The sequence below is a fragment of the Cryphonectria parasitica genome (assembly GCF_011745365.1).
Source record: "Cryphonectria parasitica EP155 unplaced genomic scaffold M406scaffold_4, whole genome shotgun sequence".
Classification (NCBI taxonomy): Eukaryota; Fungi; Ascomycota; class Sordariomycetes; order Diaporthales; family Cryphonectriaceae; genus Cryphonectria; species Cryphonectria parasitica.
The window spans coordinates 4356920-4381811 of NW_024468912.1; the positions used below are offsets into that span (position 1 = coordinate 4356920).

A 24892-nucleotide genomic window follows, 5' to 3' on the forward strand; every position below is an offset into this window, starting at 1 on the left:
TTTGAGCCGAAGCATGCCCACGCGGGGGAGGGGGGGAGAAATGCATGCCCTTAACTGGCATTGCTCCATGGTAGAGTGAGTGGCAGTGGCCGCCTATTTGCTTCTATTTTCGATACAGGCCAGTTCAAGGGCTCAAATCTCGAACCCCTGAATGGAGCCGCTTTCGTATCCTCTCTCGTTGATAACACTATCGTGATCCTTGGAAGCCCATGTGCGTTTTCTTCTTTTTCCTCTTCTTCCTTCTCGATAGTGATGTGTGTGTGTCTGTGTGTCTGTGTGTGTCTGTGTGTCTGTGTGCGTGTTGGGGGACCCAGCAGGTGACCATTCTCCACCAGCAGCCACCTACCGTACTGAGCTCGCCGCCAGATTAGGCGCCAATGTCAAACCGCTGCCATGGTACCAATGCAGGATTGCGGTCCCCCTTCATGCAAAACCACAGGGCTAAGGGGGGAAGGGGTGTGGATTGTGGGTGTGCACCTCCATTTGTCTCTACCCTGCCACACCGCCGTTTGTGGAGACCGAAGCAAAATGGAAAAGGAGCCAGCCTGCCCAGCCCTCTCTGGTGTGAAAAACAATACACTGCGCCAGATTCGGACTATCATGCCACACTCATTCACACACACACACTCTCTCTCTCTCTCACTCTCTCTCACACAAACAAGCGACAAGCGCGTGCAGCGGCAAATGTAGGGCAAGCAAAAGCCTTCATTTGCCCTTGGCCTCCCAGTCATTCATCCGCGCCGGAACGCCCTGCAGCTTGCATCAAGCCTACTGTGTCTGGGAAGGAAATAGTGGAAATCCCACCCAGCCCTACTCTCCTTCACCAACCCCCCCCCCCCATCCCATCCGATCTTTTCGAAGATTCACCCCAGCCCCTTACCCCGGCCAGCAGGGTTCTCTTCTTCCTTTCTTTGAGATCTGACAGCCACAGAGCGCTGCATCGTCAACCAGTCAAACGAAATGTTTTGTTGCTACTAATGACTTGCAGCGCAGAGATTTGCTCTAAAGGCAGCCAGAAGAAGGAGGGGGGAGGGGGGCGCGCAGTCGGCGAGAAAAACCAAACCCATGCATGCATCTCTTGCATCCTCCCACCGGATCTTGCACTTAGACTTGCCCACCTGCAGCCGAGACCGAAAGCTACTCTTTCGTGTGTATATGTCTGTCTCTCTGTTTTTTTTTTTTGTCTCTCCTCCTAGCCTTGTAGCCGCTGACACAGATGGCGTCTCTTAAGATATTGCAGGAGGCAAAGACAGTATCCCTCCCCTGCAGACTGCAGCGCCCCTTGCGGGGTGACTTAAGTAACCATAAGTCGTCTTTTCTCCTCTACTATGCTATCTTCTTACTCCCCACCACTTTAAACCGCCCCCCCCCCTGGCACGCAAGTCTTATCAGATGCCACCCCCTGGTTTCTCTTGTGGGTTGATATTGCTTCCGATGGCGTTGTTCGGAGAAACCCTACGTCCAACGCCTTGATTTAGTCACTGGGTGAGTGTAAGTGTGTGTGTGTCTGGTGGTCTTTTGTGTCGAGCGAATGTCGCATTCTCCTACATGCATGGTCTTTCTTCGGGGAGAACAGCATAAATCAGATAATCCTCTAGCAAGGTCCTGTCTGTAAGCTTAACCTCGTGCCATCCAGCAAGACGATCGGTAGGCACCGACATCGTGTCTCGACGTCCATCCGTCTCCCATCCGTCTCCCGTTTTCTGTGTTGTTATCTCACCCCAGGCAACCACGTGGCAGCCTACCACAAGACTGGATTCACTCGTATTATATACTTGATCACACACTTAGAGTCAGGGGATGATTGCATAACAGCAGAGGTGACAAAAGAAGAAGAAAAAGGGAGGAGATAAAAAAGGCTCAAAAACATGCAACACCGGGTATTCGCTAATGGTCACCCACTTAACTACTAATCCGGCCCTTAGCGGCTTATTTAGGGGAGAGCAGACGGGATCCCAAGTTTTCCGCTAGGTATGGTCGCATGTACTAAGGAATGGGAAAGCAAAGTATATAAGCTAAAAGTCATGAACTTGAGAGTGGACGGACTGCCAGATGTACAGAATATTCTCATTCCTAGCTAAGTCATACGATCTTGTGAAGAACATCGAGAACGTGAGTGCTATAAAGAACTATTTAATTGTTATCATCAAATCGGCCCATGCCCTTTTCTCTCTCTTCTCTTCTTTCACGCATGGTTGTGTATGATATATAATGCATTGATTGGTTTCGGGCCAAACAACAGCACTTCAGAACTCATCAAGCTGAACAGTGACTTATGAAGACGCATGCCTGGTGAAACGGATCACGCAAAAACTTATGCCGTCAAACTCCTTCCTGGCTTTGGAATCCAAACCCCCCCCCCCTCCCCCCCACCTCCCTCGTGCTTCAAGAAGGCGAGGACTGCATTTGAGCCACACTTCTCTTGAAAGGTACCAACCGTGTCCTCACTTGCACTCCATCAGACACTTGTGTCCCCTGGGTGTCGTGAACGAGATCATCTCTGGCTCCATGTCCCCGTCCGCCATGCCAGCAGTGTCTGAGATCCGAGCCTGAGGGAAAGCGCGGAAGAAAAGGGCCGCGCCTAGACGAAGTTCCATACGAGCGAGGTGAATCCCGAGGCAGGCTGTGATGCAATTCAAGTGATTACATTGATTCATCGTCAGTATTGACAGGATCTCCAGATAGGTTCTTGCTGTTCGCATTGGGCAACAAGGGCCGGGAGGGGAGAACTTGAGACTTACTTCGCGCGCCACCACCCCAGGCCATCATTGCCATCCTCATCTCTGTCGATGGCTCTGTCCATCTCTCAGGGTAGAACACAAAGGGGTTAGGGAAGATCTTGGGGTCCCGGTGCACTTTGTGTTGTGAGTAAGTTCCAATTTCAGTGAGTTGCCTTTCGGGGAACTAATCCATAGAGCTGGCTCACTTACTGCTATACGCCTGGCAACTCACAGTCGTGCCCCCAGGGATCCAATACCCGCCAATCTGTGCACCCTCAGGGGGCGTCGTCCGCAGCAGGCCACCCGCGACAGCAGGATACAGCCGCAGGGTCTCCTCGATGACTTGGTTCAGATAAGTCAGCCTCCTCAGATGCCTGTCGTCGAACCCCTCCGGCAGCTCGTCCAGCTCTTCCGACAGCTGGACCCTCACTTCCGGGTGCCGACACACGGACCAGACCAGATACGTGAGCGTGCCGGCCGTGGTGTCTGTGCCGTTGGCGAGGAAGGTCACCGCGTTGCTCACGACCTCGAGCGGGTCGAGGTTCTCCTGGTCCTGCTCGGCGAGGAACCTGGCGAAGAGGGACGGGGGCAGGCTGCTTGGGTCGGCCTTGGCGGCGTCTCTGTGCTTGAAGAGGATCTCCTGGGAGCGCTGGTAGGTCTTTTTTCTGGCCGTGCAGGCCCTGGTGACGGGGCCTAGGGAGATGTACTCTGCTATGGGGATGATGAAGGGGAGGATGACGCGGGCCAAGGTCAGGATGGAACCGTCTTGCAGTTCTTCGATGAACTCGTCTTTCTATGAGGAGTCGTTAGAAGATTGAACAAACTCGTTGGCTTTTTCTTTCTTCCTTCTTTGGCTCCACCTTGAGCCGCTCATGTGGGTTTGATTGAATTACCTTTCCATTTTCCAAGATCCCAAGCGACTGTCCCAGTGTCAACTCCCCAGAGACATCAGCAGCGGTCAAGGTCCACCACTTGTAAATATCAGACGACCCTTCCCTCCTCGTCTCTTCCCCTATCCTCTGGATGGCCAGGTCGATTTTGGACTTGACAGAAGGGTACAACTGAGCCACAGCGCTCTCAGAGAGCACAGGCTCCAAGAGCTTTCGGTGTCGCCTGTGCACCTCCACTTCTGCGGTGCTGAAGACGTTGGGTGCAGGTGACCCTACGAACGCCTCATGCAGGTAGGATTTGACGAATTTCTCCTCGACGTTGTAGATCTGGTTCAAGGAGGCCATGTCGCAAAAGCAGACTTGGTTTGGCCCGATCCTCACCACGGGTCCTGAGCAGGGAACGATAAGCTCAGTGTCAATGATCAAGAGTTTGGATGAGAGAGCGGAAAGAAAAGACGATTGCGAGTTATAATTCCAATGTAGAGATGGCACATACCATATTTTTCAAAGAGGGAGTGGATGTATACAGGCTGCCTGCCTTTGACCAATTCTATCCACGCTGGGATGTTGCTCCATTTAGAGATCCAGGTTCCAGGGAGGCGTGATAGAGGATGGTGTTCAACACGAATCCATTGCTGTGGTATTTGAATCTATTAGATCTTGGAACAAGCCAAAGAAAAGAAGAAAAGAAACATTCTGGCATCCTGAGACTGATATACTCTATGGTCGACCTACATGGATGAACAACGCAATCGCAGTTGCGAACAGCAGCCACCACGCTCCGACGATGTACCAAAAGGTGGTGAGAATGTTGTGGCTATCCATTTGTATAATATTGTCAGCCGGCGGTTTTCATTTCATTCACTGCCTCTTCCGAGCTTCACTTCCTTGAGGCAAGTTGAGGCGTGTGCTTTGGGCAAGGTCCAGAAAAGCATAGCACATCCAAAACCCTCCGATACGAGCTGTTGTGCCGTCAGGTAAGTAGTTTTCGTACGCACAAGGCAACAAGTCAACTCCAGACCACGTTTCTTGATCACATATAGTAAGCTTGCCATTGGGCCACAGGCAGATAGAGTGGACCGTATAGCCCCTGGTCTCGCTCCTTTTTGGATGCCCATTGTACAATCAACCATGGAAAGTAAGTAGCAAGGAAAGGTTTTGCTGTCTCATTCGTGTGGAGAATCAACTCACCGCCGCTGCCACGTGTAGTAAGTACCCACTTGTAGGCCCTTTTACTGGGGTCGAGAACGACTGAGCTGGAGAAATTCGTGCATATTTGATGAACATTGACTTCATGCTTCAATAGATTCGGCATCATAGCCTGCCACGTTCTTGATTTTGTGGCACAGTGATGCACTTCGGTTCCAGGGGCTGGAATAGCCGTCTTTGGGGTAGTTGATCCGGCTCTGAAGACGCACCTTGCTGGAAATCGATTTACTTTGCTGGGTGGATATTATTACTGATGTCGCGGACTGGTGTGAGGTGCATTCAAAGTAATTACCATATGCCGATGAATGAAGCTGACGAGAAGCAACCAATTCCCCCCAAGAAGTGTGTCACGTACATGCCGCACTTCAATGTTACCGCCATACTCGTGCATTCCTAGTGGCATCTTTAGATCCATATGAAAATTAGAAGACAGAAATTCTTGTTTACATACTTGATCATCTGCAGCGCTCCTGTTATTCCCCGAATTATCCCATTGGTATTCCTGAGAACCTATCCACAGATGAGCACAATAAGAACGTAGCCGCAGTCGACATTCTGAGTCAAAAAATTGATCTGATAGGCATGCGCTTGACGTGTGATCTATTTATGTGTTCTCTATGGATGCCCATACAGGGTCGTAAAGTGAGTGGCGAAGACTTTAAAGACAGGAAAGACCTTGAGTACAAAACAGCCCCCATAACTCATCTCTTTGCTTGAAAGGGGAATCAAAGCAGGGAACCAAGAAGAAGCACATTGCAGAACTCATTCGGGTGGCTAATATTCTGGAAGCGGCCCGCCTCGGTCGGCATTAAACTTCAATGAAAAAAGGTAACCCTGACGATCTAACTTCGCTATAAAATTTGACATGAGAGAATACCAATCAGAGGACTTGACTGCTGAAGTGCAACGCAGTCAAGTCAGAAAGAAGGTAAAAGTGCGAATATCGGGAAGCCAAGGAAGCCCCCTAACCTCTCTTCTCCTCCTCGGAGCCCGAACAAGAAATGGGTTGATTGGAGCAAGCTACCGAAGGGACTCAACAAATGGCAAATCAATTTGGCGAACTGTACAGGATTGAGAAAAAGAGTCCATGGCCATGACTTCTCAACAAAACAGGGCCCCAAGAAGAAGGAAGCCGACGACTAACTGACCAATGAATTGAATACCTGCTCAGACCGGGGTGCAACTCGTCATGTTCTCACAGTCTAGCGGGATGGAGGGAGGCCCGGAATGGGAAGCTGGCTGTAAGTTCACCTACCTGCTTTAAGTAACCATCTCGCCAAGATGTCCCAGTCGCAAGAACGGTCTTGAGAGAGAGGAGAGAGAACGGGCAAACATTGTTATACAACAATTGCACCAAAAGCTGGTGGGCAACGTAAGAACCTCGGGATGCAACATGCCAAAGCAGGCAATGCAGGCTGTTCTTGCAATGCTGTCCTCAAAGATGTCCAAGGCAAAGGAGGAAGACATATATAAAACCCCAATGAGAACATCCACGACGATGACAGGCATAGACAGCCACCACGGAGACTTGACTACCCTTCCAGCCAAGATACCCCTCCTTCTCACCCTCCTCCTGTTTCTCCTCCTCAACCTCCTACTTCAAGCCCAACATGGCCCGCCTCACCCCCGTTCCCCTCCTCCTCCTCTCCACCTTGACCCTCTTTTCCACAACTGTATCAGGTTTTCCAGCCAACCTCGCCCCGGCTACCACCACAGATTGTGACGACGTGCACATCTTCCTCGCGCGCGGCACGTGGGAGGACTACCCGGGCCGGCAGATCAACGTTGTGTATGCCATCTGCAACGGCACGGGGACGGCCACCTGCGATTACGAGGATATTGAGTATCCAGCGACGCTGCTGGCACCTCCTTGTAAGAGAGACGCTCTCTTTCTCAATCGCCCCTTCCCCTGTCCTCCATCTTTTCGAGGTGCCTTTTCTCAATGTTGGCTGGTTGATGTGCTGACGGGTGAGAGCAACAAACTAGACTGCGATTCGGAAGGACTCGGCGTGGCGCATGGAACGACCCAGATCTCGGAGTATGCGACCAAGTGCCCTGATTCCCAGCTCGTTCTATCAGGATATTCTCAGGTAGGGATTTGTTCCTCCTCCATCAACTCTGTTCTCCCCTTCTTTCCTCATGCTCATCAATCAAAGGGAGCCCAAGTAGTCGGCAACATCCTAGGCGGCCAGTCAGGAGGCTCAACCGGCTGCACGGACCAAAACACCACCGGCTTCGACCCCACCACTTCACCCGCGACGAACAGTAAGCCAAGAACCCTCATAGTATCCAGACTAACCACAGAGGTGTGGCCGGAGTGGGGGGAGTTCTTTCCTAGTGACTTACATTCATTGACGTAAATTAGTCAAAGCGGTGACGCTGTTCGGCGATGTGACGCATGTCGGCAACCAGACGTACAATACGGCTAATGGAAGTGCATTGAATGGGGTAAGTTCTTGTCCCCTTGGAACGCGAACCAGCACACAATGACGGCTTTGTGTGTGTGAGTGAGTGAGAGGACAGACACTAAGCAAGAAACTCGGGGGACAACAACAGATCGATCCGCGCACCGGAACGCAGCTTGAGCGTCTGAACACGGGGTATTCTAGCGTGTTGCAGTCTTGGTGCCTGTCAGATGACCCCATCTGTGCCCAGGGTGACGACGATGCTGCGCATACCTCGTACTTTGATATATTCTCGCAGGCGGCTGGGGATTGGGTATTGGCCAAGTTGACATTGTAATATTCCCTCACTGCGACGGGGAGCACCATTCTCGGGATGAATATAGCGTATGAATGCATGATCCGATGACTTGTTCGTCCTGTTGTGTGTGGTCTTTCTCCACGACTGCTGCTCACCTTCCACCCTCACTCCGCCTCTTTGCGTGATACCACTGGATGCAACGTCCCCTCTATCTCCTCAGGGCCTTTAGGGGCCGTGGTGATGGTGATTGTCGGCACGACCCACCATTCATGATAACCCCCGTGGGGTCCAGGAATCTTTACATTGACTTGGACGTCCTGGCCCTTGTCGCGCGCCTCAACCACCCTCTTCAACGTCGATACTGCCAGCCCCGCCTGGATGGCGCTCTTGAAGCCAGCCCGCGTAGCTTGCATCCACCGCTTGTGGCACTGTGCCGTGAAGGCCTCTTTCTCGCCAAATTTCATCAGGACCTCGTAGCCTTTCTTCGCGCCTGCTACTGCACTTTCAGCGGTACTGAGCAGTGCCGTGGCTGGCTTTTCTTCCTGCCTGACTGACCGCGAAAACTCGGTATAGGTCGGCAGTTCTGGTAGCTCGATTGGTATAAAGGGGCGCATACGGATCTCGTAGCGTAGCTCATCTGTGGAGTAGGGCCGCGGGGGCGGGCTGACAAGCCCGAGTCGGTCATACAATAATGTGTAGATGGACGACAGGGCGTCGGCGAGCTCCCAGGTGACGGCAGCTTCGAGAAGCGTTGCGCGGAGGTAAGATAGCGAGCGCGTAACCTGTTGCTCTCGCGCTGCGGTCACAGCGGCCGACCTTGCCCGCAGCTCATTCAGCGTCCGCACCGCAAAGGCCTTGATGCGCTCGACGTGGCCAGCCTGGATCCGTGCGAGGTAGCTGAGGTACCAGTACATGCCCGCAAGCTCGTCTGGCTGGTACACCTCCAATTCGAAGCCGAGCTGGACAATCCACACCATCAGGCGGAGCTTGTAGAGGTAAGCCCAGGACGAGAGCGGGAGGGAAAAGGTCGGCCTGGCGCTGCCCGTGCCAAAGGGCTGGTAGGACAGAGGCTTCTCGTCAAGGGCCAGCTGGAGAAGCTGGTCGATCTCTTCAGCGTCTGCCTGGACAGCCTCCCAGTCCTGGATGGCGTGGCATAATGTTCGCCTAACCCTGCAGCGGTTCTGACAAAACGCCCTGAAGACGTCCAGGTAAGACTGCGCAGCCCTTTGCCGAAAGACTTCCATCTGGTGCGCAATGGCGTATCTCGGATCATTGACGGCCTCAACGTTGTCGTTTGCGCGGTCGAGAAGTCGACTCGAGGGAAGGACGATGAGGGCTAAGTCGTCATCAAAGACCTGCCGGATGCTGAGTGAGCCAAGCAACACCATGTCCTTAAATACGTAGTTCTGTAAGAGGGTCCGAATATAGACGAGAGGCTGTGGCTTCTTGGCCTGGAAAGTCAGGATGAAATTCTGTGTGTATGCTTGCGTTAGCCATAAAATCGAGTTCTTGCCGCGGCATAGGCCGGGTCATGACCTACTAAGAGGCTTTGCGAGTCGGTGTATTTCAGCACATCGGCAACCTCGAGCCCGTCCACAGCAAGCCGCCTGAAGTGCGAGATGGCCTCCTCAAAGCTCAGCTGGACGATTGGGCGCGGCGGCATCGTGCTGGCGAGACGCCGCTGAAGCTTTGCGCTGAAGAAGCGTGGGCATGGCGTGCCCAGCGGGTGTGACTGGGAAATAGGATCCAGGATGGCCTTCATCTCCACCCATGGCGTCTTGAGAGACTCGGGGTGCGTTCTCAGCTCAGAGAGCTCGATGGCTCGGAGGAACGCATATCTCAGCTCAAGCCTGAAATCCAGGGCCTGGGTCATCTCTGCACCGAGCTCGCGCGACATGCTGTGGAGAAGGTCTCGAGCATCTCGGATCTCATCAAACACCTCCTTCCCAGGGACGTTGTCGAGGAGGGATCGGTGATAGGTGTTTGTCACGAAGTCCTCTTCCTGTCACATAATTCGTTAAGCCGATATACGAGCGTGTTGTCTTCCCCAAAGCCGTATGACCCACCTCATAGTAGTGCTCAAATTTGATGCGCTCGTTGACACAGCGACATGCCTTGAGCAGGCCCAGACAATACGCCCTCAGAATGCGGAGCATACGATCTGTGTGGGCATGGTCGCCCTCGACACGTGTGAAGTACGCATCCTCCAGACTGTTAGGGGGCGGCATCATGATCGACTCGAGGTGAATGCTGGTGAACAATGTCTGGGACAACGGGTATCCCAGGTGCCAAGCCATCTTGTGTCACGTCGTCAGCGTATTTCATTGGGAAAAAGGGGGTTCCGACCACAGGGAGATGTGCGTACCTCATGGCAGAGCAGTTGATCCATGATCCCCAAGACCTCTTCCGGCATGAGCGGAACATCAACCTGGAGCTTCTCTTCTAAGGGCTCTCCAGGGGCGAGGCAGCCACTGTCCATCTTGGGATCCATGATCTGCAACAGTCAGCATCTCTCACTAAAAGGAGACGCGATTACAGGCAGGCCTGCTAAGGCTTCGAAAGGGTATCCTGCTGATTACCTCGAGAGCCCCGACGGACTCGAAGAGAGTGAAGAAGCCATCCTTGACCAGCTCGCCTGGCTCGAGGGCTGCATACCAGTCAGTCTTGGGTAGGTAAACAGAGATGGATCAGGAAAATATGGAGAGAGCCCACTCTTGGCAGCCTCAGCAAACCTGGCTGTGATATCTGTGGTGACAATAGCCTCACTGGTGATCTTTGGCGGGGGCGGCACCTCGGGATCCAGGTCTGCTGCAGTCTGGTACTGGTCGCTAGTGACAGAGAGGCTATTGAACCCTGGGAAAGACTGTTCAGCAGCGTCTTGGATGAGAGGAAGAATGCACGTTTGTTGTTGGGGGAAAAGGCTGCTGTATCTTACCACTGGTCACGTTGAACTCGTCCATTGTCTCGCCCTCTTGCCAACTTGCGAGTATACAAAATATCGCGTACTATCTCATCAGTGCGACATATTCTCGGCGCTGTGAGTAGTATTTCTTTTCATGTAGACTCGGTAGGGGCACTGTGTGTTGAGGTGTTGAGCTGTAGTTCTGCAGAGTGAGAGAGCCTTGTTAGGGAAAACCCACTGCTGCACCTTAAGGCGCAGCGACCAACATCGGATGGCCTCGGGAAGAGATTTGTTCCAGTAGCCCGTGTCCCACTGCGATGTAGTAATCTCAACTTCTGACGTTGAGCATGGTCACGAACAAGATTGTGAACTGTGAAAAGAACTGGAAAGATAAACTTGGTTGGTGCAATGTCTTTTTTGTTTTCATTTTCTTCTTCTACGCATGTACAAAGCGGGGAGTGCAACTGACAGTGTCGCAACTGCCCAGGGGGTTCATCTTGGCTGGGCAAGTGCCCAAGTACCCTCTTAGTCTACAAATGCATACGCATCAAAAGTACACAATGCATACGGCATCACCATATAGCAAGACTGGGACCTGTTGAAATCTCGACCTTTGGTGTTGTCGATTGGCTTGTCTTCTCTAATGATTCTTGTTCACCATCCTCGGGCATTCTATTCCGACCGTTGCTGAGAGACCTCTGCTCCACCTTACTTCATGTCGCACTCCATCAACAGCCTGGTTTTCCCACCCAGAAGTCCGCCTTCGTTGTGATATGTATTACGAGGATGATCCAGCCGACTCAGCCATAGCAGAAGCGTTCGCCTGCGCCAGGTTCTTGGCATCGCCCTGCTTGCCGTTCTGTTTCGCGCGATCCGTCAGCGACTCGAACTCTCGTTGTCCATCTGGCCACGACGCAAACTCACCTCCCACTTGGAGAACCGCAGCTCCATCTCTCCCCGACGCTCAGCTACAAGTCTCTTATCGTCCTTCAGGCTTCGGCGCACGACGCGGCCCGCGACGGCCAGGTAGCGGTTGTAGCTGTAGAGCGCGATTTCGGATCGTCAGTTTTCCGGTTGGTCCATTGATTCCACCCCACGTCGCTTCGCAGTTCCTGAGCTGGGTTAATCGATACTCACGTAATGCCAGCGGCTTTCCACGCGAACGACATCTTGAATGCTCGTTTGGGGGGGAGTGTTGGGAGGGGTGTGGTCGGGGTTGCGGTGCTCAAAAGTTGCCAATCCAATGTTCAGTCTGCTGCTGCTAAAACAGCTCAGGGACTCGCCTGGCTTCGGGACCGGCCTTTGCCTGGATCACGTGCCGCTAAACCCGTTCTATTCCGCGCCCAAGCCTGCGTCATACGTACGATAGTACTGTATGTAACATTCTACTGAACTGGTTCGCAGCCCACTTTTTTTTCTTTGCAGTAGACACCTTCTCAAGGTTCGAAAGTTGCCCAAACCCCCCGCCCCCACCTCTTCCAGACAAGACGACCACAACGTCTGGAAGCAGCGGAGAGAGCCTTTCTGAGCAACATACACGCGGCGCCTCTCTCTCCGCCTCTCTCTCCGCCTCTCTTTCCCTCCCTCACCCGATCCAATCCTTCCTCCTATACTAGCCGCCCAGCATGCCTCCCAAGAAGGTGGACAAGGCCCCGGCCAAAAAGGTCGATGCCAAGAAGGCCGTCGATGACAAGACCTTTGGCATGAAGAATAAGAAAGGTGGTGCGGCCCAGAAGCAGATCAAGCAGCTGCAGGCACAAGCCAAGAGCGGAGGCACTGCAGAGCAGAAGAAGAAGGAAGCAGAAAAGGCCCAGCGCGAGCGGGAGAAGAAGGCCGCCGAGGACGCCAAGAGGGAGCAGGAGGCCCTGCTCAACAAGCCTGCACAGGTCCAGAAGGTGCCGTTCGGCGTCGACCCCAAGACGGTACTGTGTATTTTCCACAAGAAAGGAAACTGCGAGAAGGGCAAGAAGTGCAAGTTCTCGCACGACTTGGAGCTGGACAGGAAGACGGACAAGAGGAGCTTGTATCAGGACACGAGGCAAGAGGACGAGGAGAAGAAAAAGGCCGAGACCTCGGCGGACTGGGACGAGGAGAAGCTGCGGTCCGTTGTCTTGTCCAAGAAGGGCAACCAGCGCACATCGACGGACAAGGTCTGCAAATACTTTATTCAGGCTATCGAGGATGGCAAATACGGGTGGTTCTGGATCTGCCCTAATGGGGGTGACAAGTGCATGTACAAGCACGCTCTGCCACCTGGGTTAGTACTTTGGAGGCCTTGTTCTTATTCTCTCTTCCTCCAAGACAGACAGTTTGCTCATACAAAACGCAGATTCATCCTCAAGACGAAAGAACAACGAGCGGCGGAGAAGGCCCTGCTGGACAAGTCGCCACTTAAGACACTAACGCTTGAAGATTTCTTGGAGTCCGAACGGCACAAGCTCACTGGCAAGCTGACACCTGTGACTCCCGAGTCCTTTGCCGAGTGGAAAAAGAAACGTCTGGACAAGAAGGCCGCCGAGGAACAGGTAGGACCTTGCGTTGGAGCTTTCATTGCTTTGTCTGGTATTACCCTACACTATATACTAACTGCAATGACCAATGGCAGGCCCGCAAAGCCAAGGAAGCGACAGGTCGTGCGCTGTTCGAGAGCGGCAACTGGCGTACACAAAGCGACGACGAGGCCTCGGACTCAGACTCGGGCGCCGAGATCGACGAAAACGACGACGAGGACGACGACGCATGGAATCTGGAGAAGCTCCGGCAGGAGACAGAAGCGCTACGGCAGAAGAAGGAGGACGAACGAATCGCAAAGGAGCACGGTGCTCCTCCACAGGATCAGGAACCACACAACGACGCAGAAGCAAGCCCTTCTGTGGATACTTTGGACACGGCGGAGGGGGGCAAGGCTGAAACCTCCGGAGAGACTGCTGAAACCAATGGCACTGCTGACACGACTGCAGCCACATGAAAAGAGCATGGGAACTCCGTGCAATTCATATCATGTTGGATCGGACAGGCGAGCCCGACTGCATGCCGGCGAGTGATCATATCTGCGTCGCACCTCAAGACAAGGCTCAGGTGCACACCGAATGATTGTCATCCATAGAGATGGCATCGCCGACATGCGGGCGGTCGCACTGATCGCCCCGAGAGCATATTCTTTTTCTTCACCACATCCACGGCCTACACAGTTGACTGGACAGGAAAGAACTATATCAGGAGCCTAGGACATTTTGGAGGGATAGTGTGGTCTCAAATCAATTCAATCTACGCCTAAGTCTTCATACCAAGCCCGGGAACATAGCATCTCGTCCATGCATTTCCTGTGGGTCTTGCTTTAGATCCGCCTCTCCTGAGCCACGAACACTTAAAATTTCTCAACATATGGGCGCATATCGATCTCCTGAGTAAAGGTGGATCTGGGCTGCGTGTGTAGCCACCAGTAGCCCTCTGCGATCTGCCCTGAGAATCAGCTCACAAGTCGATTTACGAAGGATTGTTTTGTCTCTTCTCTTTTGAATCAATGAAAAAGAAGAACTATCAAGATAAACTCACCGCATCCGGGCTCAGCAGTCCGTCCGGAGCACCATTGTTGATGCGCGGCTTGAGCTCGGCCACGCGCGGGATATCGATCACGCCGTCGATGATGGCATGAGCAACATGCACGCCCTTGGGCCCAAACTCACGTGCAAGACTCTGTGTCAACGCTCGCCCTGTGTCGACCGTAAACAACACCCCGTCATCGTCAGCAATCATCTTGTCCTCTCTCTATCCACAGCTCCTAGGAGGTGACTTACTCGCGAACATGCCCGCCGCAAACACGGCGAACTTGTTGCTTCCGCGCACCGAGGCCGTGGCGCCCGTGACGATGAGCGATGGCGGGTGTGGCGATGACTCCACCGACTCGAGGAGGAGGGGCAGGGCATACTGTGCAAAGTTGAAGAGGCCGTGGCTTTATTGATTGTTGGTTTATCATGTCAGCCCAGCGTTCGCTCCACTCTCAGATAAGTGGCCTACAACAACAGCAGCAAAAAAAACACCAACTACTACAACTACTACTTACGCGTTCCCGCCCAGGCTCGCCTCCAGGTCCTCGGGCTTCAGCTCCAGGAAGGGCTTGTTGGCATACCCCGAGCCGACATTGTAGATGGCGGCCGCGAGTTTCTTGTCGGGGAACTCCTTCTTGATGGTGCTGAAGGCATTCTCGACGGCGGCGGCGGAGGCGAGGTCTGTGGGGATGCCGATGGCGCGGCCGCCTGAGCTGTTGATCTCGGTGACGATGTCCTTGTAGCTTTCCTCGCGGCGGGCGAGGAGGACGACCGGGTAGGCCTTGGCGAAGAGCTTTGCTACCTGGACAGTAGTATTAATAATGCTAGTGTGGGGTAGGGTGAAGTGAGAGAGATGTATTTTGTTCATACAGAACCGCCTGTTCCGGCACCGACGCCTGCGACGACCGCGAAGAAGGAGTTGGACAATGAGGCCATATTGTTGACTTTTCTTTATTAATTTTCTTTTACTTCGTTTCTTCTTGAAATTGATGAATCAATAAATAAGGTTGTGACTTTTAGTTGGAAGTGCAATGAGGAGTCCACATGAAACTCTTCACTTATATACGAGAAGAGATGCCCATCGAAGTTGTGATTTATAAACTGACGCCATGGACTGTCATCATGATATGATCTATTGGCCCGCGAGCTTATTAATTGACGGTACTACCAATGAATACCCCAAATCTGAAATCAACACACGGCAATTCTTGATGGTTTCCTCGGTCAAGTTTTGATGGGGGATCACTAATCCATCACTCAATATTGTCTCAGTTTTCCTTTTTTCGTTCCTCCACAGCAAGGGTTAATCCATTGTCACTAATTATTTAGACCACAAGCAAGCTGTGAGATCGGGGTACTACTGCAGAGACATAGACTGCATCAGTATTATTATCATTATCAACCTCATCAATAGGATGGTGAGTTGTCCGTCTTTGCTTGAGATTATGGTATACGACTGGCTGACTGAGCTGCATTGTGTATCCAGTAGGCCTCCTCTTCAGGTCTATTTCTGGAACGCAAGTCTTGTTCCCATAATTACACCCTCTTTAACCCCCCCCCCCCGGCGGGCGGGGGCGTGTGAGGCTGCACTGGCCACAAAGGAAGAGGGAGACAGAACAAGAAGAAAAAGGCAGAAGGGAGAAACAGGAGAAAGTCTAATAATGGAAGTTCCAGTCCTGACATGCGACTTAATTTGCAAAGTGATCTCAAAAATCCACATGCTATTGATAGCCATGACATTAGTAGGAGGTTTGAAAGAAAGAAAGAAGAAGAAACAAAGTAGACTTTCCAGAGCCATGGGCCCCCTGGCTTCCCCGGCACACACTGAGGCTGGCACGCGGGAGGACTTAGAGGCACGCCAGAGGACCCGAGATGGTGGGTGGCAGGTGCACTGTTCAGCTGTGTCCTCCACCTGACCATGATTGGCACAGGCTGAGCATGGAAGCAGGGGATTGGTTGCGCTTGCCAGTACCTGCTAGAACCCACTATTGGATAAGCAAGGCCTCCACCGAGCACTTCTTTGAGCCTCCCTCTCTCCCCTTCCCTCTTTTCACACAGCATAATCTGGCTACCTAATTCATCAGCTGCTCTGCTGAATTGGTCTTTCTCTGGGACCCCTCCCCTCCAGGTGGTCAGCACCATACACAGCCCCCCTCCCCTCTGGCCCTCTTCTTTTTTTTCTTCCCCTGCCACCATGCCTTGACTGACTACTTGCTACCCTTGCTCTCCCGCGGCTCTGATCGTATCGCCATTGGCGTCTGCGCCTGTCTGGGGCCTTCAGATGCGGCTCTAATGCATGGAAGCCACAATTGTCATCCTCCCTTCCATTTGTCTGTTACACGCCGTTCTGGCCTTGAGTGTGATAAACCACCACTCCACTCCCTTGCTGCTTCAAATGACGACTTTTGGATGTGAGGGTAAATTGTCCAGGAAACCAGAAGAGGCAAAAGAGGAAGACAGGGGCGGGGGGGGGGAAGGTGGTTGAAGGGAGCTGTCATCATAGCTTGTTGTATTATACTCTTCTCCCTGCGCTTCATCTGAATTTTGCTTTCTATACTTCTATACTTACACCTGCACCAGCTCGAGGAACTACTTGGCTGGCGACCCAAGTCGCACTTGGCAGTCACCCCAGGCCAGGAAGACATGACCCCCCCCCCCCCAGATGACCTGCCTCCCCAAGACAAGGTGTGAGCGTGTGGGGCTGCATGTGCACGACTGGGCATACACACCGAGCCCAAGGACAAGAGCCTGCTTGCTCTTCTCTCCCCTTCTCTGTTACTGACATTGACACTTTTTACCACTTTATTCTCTCTCTTTTAAAGAACACAGCAGAGTGTCCATCAGCACAGGGCATCCACCCCCTCTTGGGACACCCTCCCAGGCCTTCTGGGTCTCGTTGCTGCCGGGTTGGGTCTGGTCCTGTCATCGCCACAGTACTTGGTAGGACTCGATGACCAGGACCCGAAAACAGTACCACAAACTCGTCTCGAGTAAACACAAAGGATGATGAACCATCATCATCATAAGCTGGTCCGCATTGTGTTTGCCTGCCACAGTTCATCTCATCTTCTACATGTCTTGAACCGTCAGTCAATCCTGCGACGATGTGATGACTGCGCAGGAAGCCTGCTCGTTCTTGCTCATGCTTGTCCTCAACATGACATCGAGGTCGTGGCTGATATCACCTCGTGGTGTGTGTGCCCCCAGCGGCTCACACCTTCACACCTTCAAACCACCCCTCCCCCCCTTCTTTCTCCCAAATCTACAGCCTCATGCCCTGCCCACCAACCTGTCAGAGGCTATTCAGGGTAGCCTCCCCCCTGGCGTGCGGCGGGATCAAAGACAGTCTTGGTACACGGAGGCCAACTGACTTTCTCGTCTACGCCCTACGAGGAAGCCTCGTGGTGTTGTTGTTGTTGGTGGTGGTGGTAGTGGTGTGTCCACTCGGGCCTCTTAAAAGCAAGTGCTTCCATCTTGCATACCTGCTTGGGTCCCCCCGGCTTGCTCTTTCTTTTCTTTTCTTCTTTTCTTTCTTCCTATTCGCTCTCTTTTCCCCAGGAACGCATGCAACTGTGACTTGCATGCATAATTTACATTTCATTGTCACCAATCTTCTTCGTCCTGTGCCTGGACTAGCTATTACCGTCTCGAGGTATCCACACTGCCTGTCTTTCACCCTCCTCTCTTTCAGCCTTGACCAACACAACAACCTTCGCAGCCCACTACGTTCTGCTACGTGAGTCCAGCAGGGGCAGCACTACATTTCACTCTTTGCAGGGCAACCTACTTGTCTTGGTCCATCTCCCCATATCCAGCAACCACATCGTCCACATAGCTCCTCCTTCTAGAGGCTGGGAGGGCTGGACGGCCCCCTATATACCGTACGACATAGCCAAGGCCAGTGATTCTCTTTCGCATGGCTAGAGACTACTGGGTTGAGAGCAGCCCCTCCGGTCGCCCCCGCTTCGTCAAGACTAGCCACCTACGACGCTCCAACACCCACGATGGCAGCCAGTCGTCACGCAGCCGTCGCGTCGACTTCCTTGATGTCACGCGGGCGGAGTACGACAGTCTCCGCCAGGCCAACGAGGATCTACTCCGCGAAAACTACACGTATAAGACAAACTGGCAGTCGTGTGACGCCGAGGTCAGAAGGCTCCGCGGCGTCGTGCCAACACTCGAGGCCGAAGTACGCACCCTAGACTATGAGAACCAGCAGCTGAGGGGCCGGCTCGAGGAGAGTGAGAAATATACCGGAGGCGGCTACCACGAGAGCCGTCACAGAGAAGACGAGGTGAGGAGGCTGAGATACAAGAACACGAAATTACGCGACGAGAATGAAACATTGCGAGCGAGGATGGGTCGCTTCGAGCGAGACCTGCGGGACGGTCTGAGCGACCGGGCCCGAAGGCTGAGTGAAGATCTTGGAATGTGGAAGAGGCGCTACTCGAAGCTGGACGATGACCTCGAGAGGCTGTACCACAAGCTGGACTCGGTCGAGAAGCGAAACCGCCGGCTCGAGTCGATGAACGAGAGCCTGGCGAGGCAGGACCGGAAGCTGCGGCAGGATGTGGATTACTACCAGTCCATACTGAGGCGGCATGGGATCACGAGATGATGGATGTTCTGGGAGGCGGCCTGCCAAGAGACATGGGATGCTGGATGTTTTTTTCCCTCTTTTCTTGGGAACTTTTCTTTTCTCTCTCTTTTCAGCATTCGTTTCCTGCAACTTGACAAGTCGTTGAGAGGCTCTGCAATCCACCACTACCACCCACATTGAACCATCAAGGATCTTCCCCCCCCTTTAAGGCGGAGATTCTCTGGTCATCTATCTTGGGGTTGAAAGGAGGAGTTGGGTAAATCTCCCTCTTTACCTTGACCACTCCTGCGCGGACTGTCAGACTGACAACAACATCGTCCAGTCTGACCCAGCTCTTTCTCGTACCACCGAATCGCACTTGGTATGCACTTCCTTTTCTCAGCCAAGGAGAGGAGGAACTAAGCTGTTTCTGCACAAACCCAACTCGAGTCCCAGTGGAAGTGTCGAGCTGGGTGGGGGGGCGGGGGATTTGAGCTTGTATCACCCACGTACACGCGACGCCCACCAACTGCACATTTGATATTGGTCATGTCCGCATTTGCCATTCAGATATGCCATGGAACCTCCCAGAAAGTGTGTCTCTGAATGGAGCCCCTCGGTAAGGAGGGTACAAGGCTGCGTGGAAGGGGTGGCAAGGGGATGATGGTGAGGGGTGCGACTAGAAGCTACGCGGTCACAGATTGCACAGTTGACATGATCTGAGCAGAGGGACCAGATGCACGTTCTGGCGAGTTGGGCAAATGCCCTTGGCGTCGTCCGACCTTGATTTTTTTCTATTCTTTTTTCTTGTGCCTTTTTGTTTCTTCTTCGCCTTTCTGTTTCTGTCCGCCTGGATGGGAGGAAACAATTGAGATACCTAGTTAGATAGACCACGATGTTACGAAATATATGCAAACACACACAAAAATGCAAAGTCACATTGACAATGCCGTCCAAGCAGCAAACCACCCTTCACACCTGCTCAGAGCGCCCATGCCATTGCCCCTGCCATCTCGAGATCGCTAGAATCGAGCCGGACTAGTTGTGATGAAAGGTCCTAGTCCTGTGGTGTGTTCCGCGGGAGTGAGGGAGGAGGAGGAGGGTAGCTGGCCGGATACGAGCCGCTGCACTAGGTGTGGGGGCGGGGAGAGATCAAGAAGGGTTGAAATAACAAGGCGATGGCTTGCCTGCCCGGCCAAGAGAGTGGAAGAGAGAGGGAGGGGGAGGGGGAGGGAGAGGGAGAGGGGTAGGGCAAAAGCGAGAGTGACAGGTATGGCTCGGGATTAGCAGTGTAACCACCTTTCATTAGCTCTGGCTGTGCTAAGTCCTGTCAAGAGCTGCCCGTAACTGGGCAGGCTGGACACGTCTCTTTCGTGCGATATTCTCGTCTTCCTCTCTGTCCCCCCGCCCCCTGCCCCCACCCCCTCTCACACACACACGCACACACTCTCATTCTGGCGGTGAGCAAGTGCCGAATATCACTGTGGTCATACGAGTAAAGGTGCGACGGCTGGGCGGCCATGTCCTCGGTTCCATGGATCGACCCATACAGGACAAGGCTGTGGTGAATGGGCACTGGTCCACTGCAAGAAGCCGTGACGACCGGTGGTCTATGTCTGTCTAAACCAGACTGCTACCATCTGGTAATGTGAGTCGATCAGGGTGAGGGACTTTCCATCGGCCTACCCGTTGTCAGCCTTGGGTGCCCCAACCACGTCATGTTTCCATGGTGAGATTTTTGGTGAGCGGTTGGGTCCGGAGTACCCTAAGCTCAGACTAGAGAAAGGTGATAACAACAGTAATTGTGTCGTGTCCACCTCGAGACTGCTTGCGTGTGGGAAGACCAGGACGCTGCCGATGTTGATCATGATATCATCTTCATGAGCATAGCAATCGGTTAGTCCGAAGTATAGTGAAGGCTTGTCTCTCCCTCCATAACACCATAATTGAATGGAAAGATCCTCAGGCTGTCACTGACATTCCGAGATTAGCACAGTGGGTGACTTGACTCCGTACAATCCGGGAACACCCCCCCCCCCCCTTCCCTTTCTCCCCCCTTATGTCCAGTCAACCATGTTGAGAATCTTCAGTGATGCACTTGCGCTCTTCGGACCTCGCTAGCCCGATTAATTGTGCACTTTTATAGTGGGAGGACTCTGGCAGGGATTCGCGGCCCTGACAAGCTGAAGACTAGCAAGATTTGCTTGGAGTGTCCCAGGCAGACGCGGCTATAATCATTCGTCCCTGGGTCACGGCGTCTGCCGACATCCGTGTTGAAAAGGTAGGATAAGCCATAACTTGGTTGGATGCCAGATCGAGGTTCTCACGCAACTTCTGGATGGAATCTCCTCGGATGAATGCCGAATCGGCTCTTTGGGGCGGAGGGGGGTCGCTGATCTGCGTGAGCACGTAAGGGGCACAGGGCCAAGAATCTGCACTCCGACGGAACCGAGTAAGAACGTAACTGTGAGGCCCAATCGGGTGCATGACAAAGTGGCCTACCCAGCGGCAGGTCCACAGCCTTGTCACGGTCATATTATCCAGTCCATCACGGCCCGGTGGTATATAGTGATGGCCTATCCAGTACGGGCCAGGCCTACTTTCCTTTCCTCCCGGTTGGAGGTTGCGAGAAGGCCCAGATTTACTCGAGATTCGAGCGTAGTGAAACTCGGGGTCGACGGCGTACAGGAGGTACTGCTTCTCTATGGCGACCCTCTCCCCAAGTCTTCCTTTCAGCCGCAGTCCTATTGGTCATCACGGCCGCAGAATCGGCCTCCTCTCGTTCCTGACCGCCTTCTTGAATCGGATCTAAGGCGGATGGACCGCGCACCACAGATGATGTACCGATACATTAGTACTGGCAACCAATACGGATGCACTTTTTTCCTTTATAGGAGGGTGTGGTGTTATCCAGCAACGTTAGAGGAACGTACTATACCACTGTGGTAGTGGCTGGCGCGGCGTAGTTGCAGACATGATGATGTGCCACCCCCTCCCCCCAAGAGGGTTGCAAAAGAGGGAAATATTTGGTCGCAGAGAAGGGATTGTTGTGTGTGAGAGGCCTCTTGTGCAGAAAAAAGAAACATCTGACAAGCATGGACTTGCACAGCAAGAGGATGTATCCGTCATGAGGCAGTGTTGACGAAAATCAATGGATCCTACTCGATCGGGATTAATCTTGGTTCTGCTGACAGTCGCCAATCTCCGGATCCGACGACCTTGTGGACCAACTTACACAGTATTTTCCACATTGACGCGAGCCATTATCGTCACTCACACGCGCGTCATCGAGCAGGAATATCGACCTCGTGTGTGTCGACACGGAAGTCCCTCAATGGTAGACCCATATTGCCTAATAAAGTGGACAGGGAGACCGCGGGCGACGGGGCCACGGCTGGTTGGGCCCCTTGTCCACCACGGGCCGTTTCGTGGGGCCCCGAAACCACGCAGCAGTTGGCTGGTCCCTATGGCCGTTGGACGGGGTCAGGAGCCCACTGCACTGCATGTCAATGTTCTGACATGCCTTGGGTCGTCTGCCCCCTTGTCGACGATGCATGGTCAGCTGCATGAAGACCGACGAAACAGACCGTGAACGGTGCCGCCGCCACCGTGGGCCCTGTTAATCTGCTGCTGTTGATCCCGAAAAAGATGTACGTCATTGCACGATGCTGTGAGAGTCATTGCCGTCCGTTTGGAACTGTTGGAGACACCGAAGATATGTTACGCCGTACAGGCTGAGCTGGCCACGATTGCGGGAGGACACGTCATGGTGAGCTGAAGACCTGCTAGAGGAACATGGCACAAGGGAATCGTCAGTCGGATGAAGATGGCTCCAGATCTAAGTTGGAGAGTCTCATGGCTGACACTTTGTGGTGTTAGATGTTGGCTGATCTTTGCACGGTGGGCACCCGGTTCTTTGATGTTGGTTCTTGTTGTTGTCGTCGTCGTCGATATGAATGGTAATGTCTCTCGGCTCTGACTCAAGCTGGTTCAGGTTGGACTTGCCTAGACATGTTAGGCTACCATGGCACTATGGCACAACCCCCAGTAGTCACATCCCTGCCTCATCAGTCAGCTACCCTAACCCATGCCACCCAACGCACCTTCCGCGCCTATCCTCCCTCCACTTTTCCCCTTCAGTACACCATCACTTGTCGTTTCTCCAGCACACGAGCCAATTTCGACACGTTTCTCTGGGCTTGAAGAAAATTTTGTTCGAACCATCCCCAACGTAATCAAAGGGGTCAACAATACGATGATGCTAGGCTTTGTCTAGTGTTTCATGAGACATCCTACTACACAAGCCACAACTCCACAAACAAGATGGAAACCACTTCTGGCCTTCATCAGCTGAACAAGGGCCCAAAGCATGTCTGCCTAGTCGAATGGGTGACTGCACCTCTCTCAACTCTTGTCACGACAGACTTGCAGGTCTTGGCTAGACTGAGATGAGAAGCTCTATCCTGTTTTGGTGCACAGACATCGATAGCATACAGGATGGTCAGGCTCCACCGCGGGGGAACGCGACTTGATGCTGTGGTCCTATACGGCAAGCTGAATGCATGCTGGGATGTGATTCGCAATCGAGCCGGCACTGGTAGCTTTGACATGACAAGTTTGGGATGCCGATGACGGGCATGGGCTACACTGCAGCAAGGTCCGATGGGACCACTCACGCGCGAGGAAAGTGGTTGGACAATCCAAAGTCTACCCTGCCAATCGACTCTTGACGGCTCTGGCCGTGCCTTGTGGGGGTGGGGTTTGCGGAAATGGCCCCTCACAGGTAGCTTGCAGGAAGCTGCTGGAGGCTTTGCCCTTGAGCAACAACCGGCGCTGTCTGCACTGAATGGGCCTGGGCAGCACTGTAACTTTTGAGGTGCAACCTTGACAGTTCAGATGTCAAGAGTTGGTGTCTCACGGCATCTCCCCAATCTCTGACCGCATCATGCTACAGTGCAGACTATGAGTAGTTCAGGTTGCCTACAGACCGAGCTGGAGGGTCTTGCAGCATGGCCTATTCCGTCTCATCGAGATTCGCCGGCGGGTATGACCTGAGAAGACTCTTCTCGGACACAAACGACATGCACAAATGCAGTTCAGCATGAATCGACCCCCCCGGGGGGGGGCGTGTGTCATGAACACCTCCATCCCAGAGGAGCCAACATCGAGTGATCAGCAGCAGCAGCAGCAGCAGCAGCAGCAGCAGCAGCAGCAGCATCTCCAAGGGCCCGAAGCCTCGATGGTAAAGCCATCGTTCCGGCGTGATACATACCGGAGTGGCGGGCCCCGCAGCGCCGAGAGCCCGCGAGGCCCGAGAGACCCACCACGCGAGACTGGGAAGTTGGAAGTGGGTGTTTGGCTAATCCATTTTCCCACCCCCTCCTCTTTCTCTCACCTGGAAATCTCACCGTATCGTGTGGCAGTGCTACTTCAGGGCATGCGACCATTTTTCCTTTTTACACTTCTCTCCACCCCGGTCTTCCTCAGCCTTATTAAGACCTTTTGGGCCTTGGTACGTCTCCTTCCCTCCCTCCTCCCCTCATTGACCTACGATGATGATGTCCTTCGTCACATCACTACGCTGTAGGTCTGCTATACTTCAAGGTTTTTCTGTTCGCCCGCCCAGCGTCCTTCCTGGCTGTTTCTTCAGCCCGTCTGCCACGGTCTGACCCAAGAACTGCCGAGTGTTGTGCGACAAGGAGAATCAGAAATACAATTGTCGAGCGAGTTCCGTACTGTAACTTTGGGCCCTTCCAGCTCTGTGTGCAAATTGCGGCCAGCGCATGAGATCGCCCGCAGGACTGAACTACACATGGCGCTTGTGACTCATGAAGGTCTGACAATCTCTGGCGCGCAAATGGGCCAAGCGGTGCTGCGGACTGCAGACGCAAGCACTCAAGGATTGGCGTCGGCCTGGGGGAAGACAGACCTTAACGTTCGGGCCCCTAGAAGAGGGGGGGGGGGGGGGTGTGGCATCTGGCGTACCGTGGCTCCCTTAGGATTCAAGCCTACAGCCAACACTACAGCCACACCACCACCACCACTACTTCGATCATTACTGCCACCACCACCATCACCTCGCGCCAAAGTTTCCGGCAATCCGCTGCGCGACCCAGAACATAGCTGCAAAAGTCCTTCACATATGGGCTGAAGTCCTATCGTATGCGCTTCTCCCTGCGACGTATAGGCCAAATCGCCCAGGATTCCTTTTCAGCCAAGAAAAGGCCGCATCTCACCCGTCAGCCAGGCCGTGGTACCACCAACATCGTCAAGCGTAAGTAGCTGACAACACTGCCACAGTGTGCGGAAAGGAAGGGAGAGAGACACACAGAGAAAAAGAA

General features: G+C 53.4%; 7 protein-coding genes across 7 annotated transcripts; 3 read left to right on the plus strand and 4 right to left on the minus strand.

Annotated features, from left to right (window-relative positions):
* Positions 1 to 2444: 2444 nt before the first annotated feature.
* Positions 2445 to 4435, minus strand: M406DRAFT_339630 (cytochrome P450; the record flags this gene model as incomplete). Its single annotated transcript, XM_040921464.1, has 6 exons — positions 2445 to 2623; positions 2742 to 2855; positions 2931 to 3513; positions 3614 to 3999; positions 4107 to 4245; positions 4346 to 4435. The coding sequence occupies 6 exons, from the start codon at positions 4433 to 4435 to the stop codon at positions 2445 to 2447; spliced, it is 1491 nt and encodes a 496-aa protein (XP_040777360.1).
* A 1994-nt stretch (positions 4436 to 6429) lies between these two features.
* Positions 6430 to 7561, plus strand: M406DRAFT_255912 (family 5 carbohydrate esterase; the record flags this gene model as incomplete). Its single annotated transcript, XM_040917065.1, has 5 exons — positions 6430 to 6691; positions 6806 to 6909; positions 6976 to 7084; positions 7185 to 7267; positions 7376 to 7561. 5 exons carry the CDS (start codon positions 6430 to 6432, stop codon positions 7559 to 7561), a joined length of 744 nt encoding a protein of 247 aa, XP_040777361.1.
* A 125-nt stretch (positions 7562 to 7686) lies between these two features.
* On the minus strand, positions 7687 to 10482 carry M406DRAFT_339632 (Mak10-domain-containing protein; the record flags this gene model as incomplete). Its single annotated transcript, XM_040921465.1, has 6 exons — positions 7687 to 8994; positions 9063 to 9524; positions 9589 to 9819; positions 9888 to 10016; positions 10102 to 10169; positions 10458 to 10482. The coding sequence occupies 6 exons, from the start codon at positions 10480 to 10482 to the stop codon at positions 7687 to 7689; spliced, it is 2223 nt and encodes a 740-aa protein (XP_040777362.1).
* Positions 10483 to 11030: 548 nt separating this feature from the next.
* On the minus strand, positions 11031 to 11634 carry M406DRAFT_356328 (uncharacterized protein). Its single transcript, XM_040923410.1, has 3 exons — positions 11562 to 11634; positions 11349 to 11463; positions 11031 to 11283 (listed from the first exon to the last, which is right to left on the minus strand). The coding sequence occupies exons 1-3, from the start codon at positions 11591 to 11593 to the stop codon at positions 11203 to 11205; spliced, it is 228 nt and encodes a 75-aa protein (XP_040777363.1). The 5' UTR covers positions 11594 to 11634; the 3' UTR covers positions 11031 to 11202.
* Positions 11635 to 11850: 216 nt separating this feature from the next.
* On the plus strand, positions 11851 to 13707 carry M406DRAFT_356329 (uncharacterized protein). Its single transcript, XM_040923411.1, has 3 exons — positions 11851 to 12681; positions 12754 to 12949; positions 13030 to 13707. Exons 1-3 carry the CDS (start codon positions 12050 to 12052, stop codon positions 13390 to 13392), a joined length of 1191 nt encoding a protein of 396 aa, XP_040777364.1. The 5' UTR covers positions 11851 to 12049; the 3' UTR covers positions 13393 to 13707.
* Positions 13708 to 13791: 84 nt separating this feature from the next.
* Positions 13792 to 14908, minus strand: M406DRAFT_36707 (uncharacterized protein; the record flags this gene model as incomplete). The annotated part of the gene is made up of 5 exons (XM_040924007.1): positions 13792 to 13881; positions 13980 to 14137; positions 14222 to 14376; positions 14488 to 14774; positions 14843 to 14908. The coding sequence occupies 5 exons, from the start codon at positions 14906 to 14908 to the stop codon at positions 13792 to 13794; spliced, it is 756 nt and encodes a 251-aa protein (XP_040777365.1).
* A 2980-nt stretch (positions 14909 to 17888) lies between these two features.
* On the plus strand, positions 17889 to 18590 carry M406DRAFT_68751 (uncharacterized protein; the record flags this gene model as incomplete). Its single annotated transcript, XM_040925195.1, has 1 exon — positions 17889 to 18590. The coding sequence occupies one exon, from the start codon at positions 17889 to 17891 to the stop codon at positions 18588 to 18590; it is 702 nt and encodes a 233-aa protein (XP_040777366.1).
* Between the last annotated feature and the right edge of the window lie 6302 nt (positions 18591 to 24892).